This window comes from Urocitellus parryii, chromosome 7 (genome assembly GCF_045843805.1).
Source record: "Urocitellus parryii isolate mUroPar1 chromosome 7, mUroPar1.hap1, whole genome shotgun sequence".
In the NCBI taxonomy this organism is placed as follows: domain Eukaryota; kingdom Metazoa; phylum Chordata; class Mammalia; order Rodentia; family Sciuridae; genus Urocitellus; species Urocitellus parryii.
The window spans coordinates 102,031,814-102,040,495 of NC_135537.1; the positions used below are offsets into that span (position 1 = coordinate 102,031,814).

The window sequence follows — 8,682 nt, forward strand, 5'->3', positions numbered from 1 at the left end:
TTTCTAGCTAAATAAATCTCTCTCTATTTCTTTTCTTGCTTTTAAAACCAGAGGAGCAATACTTCTCTTTTTTAACACTCTGGATTATTTCCCAATTTGACTGCAATAAAATATGCAGAAAACTTTTGGAAAATATTACAAAGCATACAAATGGAAGTGAATAATCTTTTCTTATTTTGTGACACTTTTTTCTTTCAAATGCTGTTGTAGCTCAAAGTGGGCAACTTATCTTTCGTCAATTACCTTTAACTGATTATATGTCCATTTTTCCCCTAGTATTTGAAAACCACACTTCATCCACTACCTCTTACTTCAGTCTTTACAATTTTTCATTTCTATATTATTGTGCACCCAAAAAAAATAAAGCTCTTATCTCCTGTAAGAGCTACCTTTAAGTTTGTGAAAATTTAGTCTATTAAAATCACTAGAAAATGTTAAAATGTTAAAAAGTAAAAATTTTAACATTTATAAATCAAGATATGAAAATCTGGGGCTTATTTTCCTATATCTATATCCTTCTTATATATCTTAATTTCACCATAAATACAAACAGAAAAAAAATAAAGATCTGACTTATGCAAATTGTATTTCACATTAAGTTTGATTAAAATGTGTAAAAGTATTAATAGATGCTAGAATATTATTCACTCAACAGTATGTTTTACTGTTACATAGAACATTTAGTCAAGTGGAACACTATGATGTCTGTCATTTAACAACAGGATGCAATACATGAGGGTTAACATATAAACAAATATTCAGTTATAAAGACATATTGCATACATAAGGTAAATATAGGAAAAAAATGCACTGTAAACCTGGCATGATGGTCCATGCTTGTAATCCAAGCAAATTGGGAAGCTGAGAAATTTCAGAAGTTTAAGTTCAGTCTCAGCTTCTTAGTGTGGTTTCAAGCAACTTAGCAAGACAGTCTCAAAACTTGAAAAAGTGGAGAGTGGGCTTAGGAATATGGTTCAGTGTATAAAAAATACCTAAACTTAAACTGAAATACAAAAAAAAATTAAAGTTTAAAATATTACACTTCAATGTTAAACATCAAAAATAGATTTCATATAATTCTTTTCTCAGTATTCAAAATGAAAATAGTATTTTTTGATTTAGAAAAACAATGATATTCTTTGAAAGATGCAGTTTCTTCACTATGCATGTATGATATTTATGACTGATATTTCTACAAAATAACTTTATAATGCTTAATAAATTTAAGCAAATGTTAAAGACAACTACTTGTTTTCTAAAGTTAAATGAGTTCTGTATTTTACTGATCCTTATATACATCAAGTGTAATATATAGATAATAACTTTACTATAATCTTACATTTATTATAAATGTTTCATTGTTATATAAGGCATACATTTTGGACAAAATCTGTTCAATGTTCACTACTAGTATGAGTTTTCAGATGTTCAATGAATTTAAAATTTAAATACATTTTGGAAATATTATTTAACTTTTTAGAGTTTCTGGGCACAATGAATTCTCCAAAAATAAGCAGTGTTTAAGAAACATGTAGCTAATTTTTTTTCCATTTGTATTTTCTCTAACCAGTATGTATCCACAGGTGCTGAGTATTGGTGAATAAATTTTAGAGGCATTGTCACATTGTCAATTTTCACATTTCAAAATTTTCTCTACACTATGGTTATTGTGGTGAGGATTAAATGTTGTCCCTTTCTTAGAGTAATCGTACAATGGTCCCATCTGTAGAGCTTCTCTACAGTGTGTTTTCTCTGATGTCTAGTAATATATGATATATAATTTAAAATGTTTCTACTATCGGCACATTTAGATGTCTTTTGTCCAGAATAAGTAGCCTAGTGGTGAAAAGAATTGATTTCTTATTAAAAGCTTTGCTGCATTATTAGAATTCGTAGGGGTTCTTTTCTGTATGAATTCAGGTGTTAATAAGGTTTAGTCTTTCTTTTTTTAATGTTTATTTTTTAGTTATAGTTGGACACAATACCTTTATTTCACTTATTTATTTTTATGTGGTGCTGAGAATCGAACCCAGAATTTCATACATGTGGGGATAGCACTCTACCACTGAACCACAACCCCAGCCCCAAGGTTTAGTCTTTCTTTAAAAGTATTATCACTTTATTCACATTTCACATTCACCAGGATGTCTTGTGCTGTGGTGAGTAAAGTTTTATTTTTTATTAAAAGCTTTTCCACATTATTCACATTTGTAGGGCTTTTACCCAGTGTGTGTTCTGTTGTGGTGAATAAGGCCTCTTTTATTGCTAAAAGCTTTGCCACATTCCTTATATTTGTAATGCTTCTCTCCAGTGTAAATGCCCCTGTGGCAAATAAGATGAAATATTTGAGTAAAAACTTTGTCACACACTTTGCGTTTGTGAGGCTTCTCTCCACTGTGTGTTCTGTTGTGGCAAATAAGGTATTATTTTGACTGAAGGAGTTGCCACATTCTTTATATTTGTAAGGCTTCTCTCTAGTGTGAGTTCCTCTGTGGCAAATAAAGCCTGTTTTTTGAGTAAAAGCTTTGCCACATTCGTTACATTTGTAGGGCTTCTCTCCAGTGAGTTCTGCTGTGGTGAATAAGGTCTATTTTTTGACCAAAAGCTTTGCCACATTTTTTACATTTGTAGGGCTTCTCTCCAGTGTGAGTTCTTCTGTAGCTAATAAGGCTTGATTTTTCACCAAAAGCTTTGTCACATTCTTTACATTTGTAGGGCTTCTCTCCAGTGTGTGTTCTGCTGTGACAAAAAAAGATGTGATTTGTGACCAAAAACTTTGCCACATTCTGTACATTTGTAGGGAGTCTCTCCAGTGTGAGTTCTCCTGTGGCAAATAAGGTCTGATTTTCGACCAAAAGCTTTGCCACAATCTTTGCATGTGTAGGACTTCTCTCCAGTGTGTGTTCCGCTGTGGCAAATGAGATGTGATTTTTGACCAAAAGCTTTGCCACATTATGTACGTTTGTAGGGCTTCTCTCCAGTGTGAGTTCTTCTGTGGCAAATAAGGTATGATTTTTCACCAAAAGCTTTGCCACATTCTGTACATTTGTAGGGCTTCTCTCCAGTGTGAGTTCCGCTGTGGCGAATAAGGTCTGATTTTTGACCAAAAGCTTTGGCACATTCTTTACATTTGTAGGGCTTCTCTCCAGTGTGAGTTCTTCTGTGGCAAATAAGGTATGATTTTCGACCAAAGGCTTTGCCACAAACTTTAGATTTGTAGGGTTTCTCTCCAGTGTGAGTTCTGTTGTGGCGAATAAGGTCTGATTTTTGACCAAAAGCTTTGGCACATTCTTTACATTTGTAGGGCTTCTCTCCAGTGTGAGTTTTTCTGTGGCGAATAAGGTTTGATTTTTCACCAAAAGCTTTGTCACATTCTTTACATTTGTAGGGCTTTTCTCCAGTGTGTGTTCTGCTGTGGCAAATAAGACGTGATTTGTGACCAAAAGCTTTGCCACATTCTGTACATTTGTAGGGCTTCTCTCCAGTGTGAGTTCCGCTGTGGCAAATAAGGTTTGATTTTCGACCAAAAGCTTTGCCACAATTTTTGCATGTGTAGGGCTTCTCTCCAGTGTGAGTTCTGTTGTGGCGAATGAGGCCTGATTTTTGACCAAAAGCTTTGGCACATTCTTTACATTTGTAGGGCTTCTCTCCAGTGTGAGTTCTACTGTGGTAAATAAGGTTTGATTTTTGACAAAAAGCTTTGCCACAATCTTTACATTTGTAGGGCTTCTCTCCAGTGTGAGTTCTGCTGTGGCGAATAAGGCTTGATTTGTCACCAAAAGCTTTGCCACAATCTTTGCATGTGTAAGGCTTCTCTCCAGTGTGAGTTCTGTTGTGGTGAATAAGGCTTGATTTGTCACCAAAAGCTTTGCTACATGCTGTACATTTGTAGGGCTTCTCTTCAGTGTGAGTTCTGCTGTGGCAAATAAGATGTGATTTTCGACCAAAAGCTTTGCCACATTCTGTACATTTGTAGGGCTTCTCTCCTGTGTGAGTTCTGTTGTGCCAAATAAGATGTGATTTTTTACAAAAAGCTTTGCCACATTCTGTACATTTGTAGGGCTTCTCTCCAGTGTGAGTTCTGCTGTGGTAAATAAGGTCTGATTTTTGACCAAAAGCTTTGCCACAATCTTTGCATGTGTAAGGCTTCTCTCCAGTGTGAGTTCTGTTGTGGCGAATAAGGCTTGATTTTTCACCAAAAGCTTTGCCACATTCTGTACATTTGTAGGGCTTCTCTCCAGTGTGAGTTCCGCTGTGGCAAATAAGATGTGATTTTCGACCAAAAGCTTTGCCACAATTTTTGCATGTGTAGGGCTTCTCTCCAGTGTGAGTTCTGTTGTGGCGAATAAGGTCTGATTTTTGACCAAAAGCTTTGGCACATTCTTTACATTTGTAGGGCTTCTCTCCAGTGTGAGTTCTACTGTGGTAAATAAGGTTTGATTTTTGACAAAAAGCTTTGCCACAATCTTTACATTTGTAGGGCTTCTCTCCAGTGTGAATTCTTCTGTGGCGAATAAAGCTTGATTTGTCACCAAAAGCTTTGCCACAATCTTTGCATGTGTAAGGCTTCTCCCCAGTGTGAGTTCTGTTGTGGTGAATAAGGCTTGATTTGTCATCAAAAGCTTTGCTACATGCTGTACATTTGTAGGGCTTCTCTTCAGTGTGAGTTCTGCTGTGGCAAATAAGATGTGATTTTCGACCAAAAGCTTTGCCACATTCTGTACATTTGTAGGGCTTCTCTCCTGTGTGAGTTCTGTTGTGCCAAATAAGACGTGATTTTTGACAAAAAGCTTTGCCACATTCTGTACATTTGTAGGGCTTCTCTCCAGTGTGAGTTCTGCTGTGGTAAATAAGGTCTGATTTTTGACCAAAAGCTTTGCCACAATCTTTGCATGTGTAAGGCTTCTCTCCAGTGTGAGTTCTGTTGTGGCGAATAAGGCTTGATTTTTCACCAAAAGCTTTGCCACATTCTTTACATTTGCAGGGCTTCTCTCCAGTGTGTGTTCTGCTGTGGCAAATAAGATGTGATTTGTGACCAAAAGCTTTGCCACATTCTGTACATTTGTAGGGCTTCTCTCCAGTATAACTACTCTGGTGGTGAACAATGCCTGATTTTGTATATGATTTCTTGTGTTCACTCTCACTTATAGTTTTCCATATTTTCTTTTGTGTTAAATAATTAAGATCACAACTTTTATATTTTGAAATTATCACTTCATGAAATCTATTTTTTAGGCCCTTTTCTGGTGAATATTCTTGGGTATGATTAAGAGTCATGACTGAAAAAAACAATAATTAAAAAAAATACCTATTAGACTGGGATAAATATATTTTTAATACATAACATGAAATTAAGGTAAAATAAGTACATCAGGAGTGTAGCAGATTAGTAAATCCAAAGTCACCATAAATCCAAAAAAATATTAGTTCAATAAAAATGTACAGAAAAAATTACCTTGAGAATATTATCCAAATTTTTGTAGAGACCACAGTATCCAAGAGGAGAACATCATTAAGAAGAGTAATATAATTAAGTGTAGAAAAGTATCATTAATAGCCTTTGTCCTTCAAAAGATAGTAGTGTGTATTTGGGAAATATCTACCATCTATCTTCACTGTCAGTAGAATAAGAGAAATGTAAAACATATACAAACATTTCTGTTTTTTTTAAAGAGTGTCCAAAATATGGTTTTTGTCTTCCATGACATTGAAACATGAAAATATCTAGCAGATTTTGAATGATAATACCATAAATATTCAACAAGGAAAAGAGACAATGGACTGTTAAAAAGAAATATGAACAAAAAATTTACTAAGAAATATACACATATATATCTATAAAATTTTTCATAAAAACATTTTAAAAGACTATAAAATTCTTGTATAGATTATGGCCATAATATTTGGATGAACTCAACACATGACAATCAAGTATAATAAATTGATTTTTATATTATTACATTTGTGTGATATGAGAATTTCCTTTATTGACAAATACAACTTTGTTTATTTATAAATATATCATGGTACTTTATACTATATATACAAGGTAAAATGACTAAATAGAATGAATTAAGAAAATTATTATTTCATTTAAATTATCAATTTTTTCTTACAAGGTATTGTATTCCTTCTACTAGTATTTATGAAGAACATAATACACTCACTATGTGGTAAAATAAAACTCTGACCCTATTATGCTCAATAAAATAAAATATATTTTATATATCAACCCTATAGTATCAACCCTACATAAAACACAGTACCTGCTGAGCAAAATTTTGCTCACTAAATTTCTGACTTCCACATTTTGAATCAAAAGCTCCTACAACTTAATATCTGCCTGCCGCCTTTCACTTAATTCAAAGTTCTGCATATATTTCTTATAACACTTTAAGAGACAAAATATTATATAACTAAATAATAATAGTATATAGGTACATATTTTTAAACATTTGACATTGATGGGCACACAAATTGAGTCTCTAGCTTTAATACTGAGAAAAATATTGGCACTAAACACAAAAGCCGAGGTATCTCTTCAATTTTCTGATTTAATTGTTCATGGATACATATTTAGTACTGGCAATTCTGGATCTTTAGGTCATCCAACTTTTAATGTTTCATGTGTAATGCTTGAGATTACCCCAAAAATTCTATATCACAGAATACAACACAAGTCTTTCTTAAATTGTTTGAGCCATGCTGTTTCTAAATTTCTGTGACTTCTCTCAAACATAAAGTACTTTCACATGGCCTCCCAATTAGCAAATATTACAAGGATGCAGCACTGTTCTTGCCTATTTCTTTTTATTTAAAATTTTTTACTTTTTTTCCCGAAAATGGACTATATAATCTACTGATGGCTCCTTTATTGAACAAATAAAAAATAGTACAGCAAATATAAACAAAGAGAAACATGGACTAAATCCAAGTGACAAAAAAGAAAAATAAAACATGAAGAATTTAACATTAGGATACTGACAGTTATGAATTACTCAAAGAACACTAAATAACTATTTAAAAAATGTTTAGAGAGTGAAATTGAAAAATATTAACATCAATGAGCACAATGTTTATGTGAACAATTCTTTAAGAAAAACTGAGAGGGGTATTTCTAGTGTGCAAATTTGAAATTTTACAAATATGGAAGAGGCTTATCAACCAGTACCAAGTTTAAGACAAGCAACTTGTAAAATACTGTAAAAATTAAAAATTTATATGATATATAAAGGGAAGTGGGAAATACACACACACACACACACACACACACACACAGTGTGTTTTGTGTAGGGTTGATATTATAGGCAAAGTCTCTCTCTCTCTCTCTCTCTCTCTCTCTCTCTCTCTCTCTCTCTCTCTCTCTTCATGTATATATGTATATGAAGTGTGAAAAGCATGCCACAATAAAAAAAGATCCAGAAATTAAATCACTAATTAAAAGAAAAAAAAATTAAAAATGTAAAAAAATTATAAAGTAGAAGTATAATGATTTATTCACTTCAAAATATTTATGATTACTAGTGCATTATTGCAAAACACAAAACAAAAGAAAAAAATTTACTAACAGAATTGAATCTAAAAAAAATGTCAAGTCAGTTCCAGCAGACAGCATGGAAAGAAACCAAGCATGATCTACTCCTAGAGGCCCTATTTGATTAAAGATGGATAATGCTCCTGCCTTTACATTTTATCATTTTGCACAATTTTTAATCAATGAGATATAGTATTAAATCATGAAATTTCTCATAATTCTTTTGGACAAGCTTTTGTTGAGTGAGCAAATTGTATCCTAATACTTGCCTTTTAATACAGAAACATACAAAGATCTACCCTCTCTTATATCAGTATGCATTGAATATTGTTTTATTTACAGTTAAGGTGCTCAATATACAACATAAAGTTAATACTCAAAATTGGTCATCTGCATTGAATAGAAATTTTATTCTCAAACCGACATTACCAATAAAATTATGTAATATATGAGGTTCCACCTGACCAGCATGACAAGACCCTTTGCCTTTGATCATGTGGGGAAAAGCATAGACTGCTACACTTATGCCAACATGTCTTGTTTAGACTCTAGCTGCATGCTTGAAAAATAGCAGTTATAAATGTTCATCAGGGACTTTACATGCTGATTTCTAAGTTTCATTTAACCCTGGAAGATAAGAGTTCATCCAAACAAGAAAATAATTATTCTCCTCAAAAGAAGAGAAACAATAAAAGAGGACCCCAAGATACTTGAATTTTGGTTACTTGGGGAGATAAAAACCATTAACAGCCTCAGCTCAACAGGTGTTGGATAAAATGGGGTTAGAATATAATCTAGATAACTGTGTTACTGCTTTGATTGCTAAACTCACACAAAAACTCTGTAAATGCTTTGGTCTTAATAACAATTTTGCTCTGTTTTTGTACACCACCTCTGGGAAATTCAGTACTGTCAGATCCTGGACTTCTAGAACCCATTACGATATGTTGACTCACTTGCATAAAATTGTGATATACCTGCAAAAATATCTCATGATATTCAGTGTTGTCTTAGCAGAATGTGTCCTTACCATCCACATAGTATTTAATAGGTCACCATCCTGTGCAATTTATTCATAAAAGATCTATTCCTTTTGATAAAACCTCTGATCATTCAGTGAAGCTTCTCTCTAAGGCAGAATTTAAGGC

The 8,682-nt window shown here is 33.1% G+C and overlaps 1 protein-coding gene across 1 annotated transcript; it reads right to left on the reverse strand.

Annotated features, from left to right (window-relative positions):
- Positions 1-998: 998 nt before the first annotated feature.
- Positions 999-8,472, reverse strand: LOC144256084 (uncharacterized). The gene is given in 3 exon segments (XM_077801223.1): positions 999-1,003; positions 2,793-5,108; positions 8,367-8,472. Coding segments are annotated over 3 exon segments (2,427 nt in total).
- Positions 8,473-8,682: the final 210 nt, after the last annotated feature.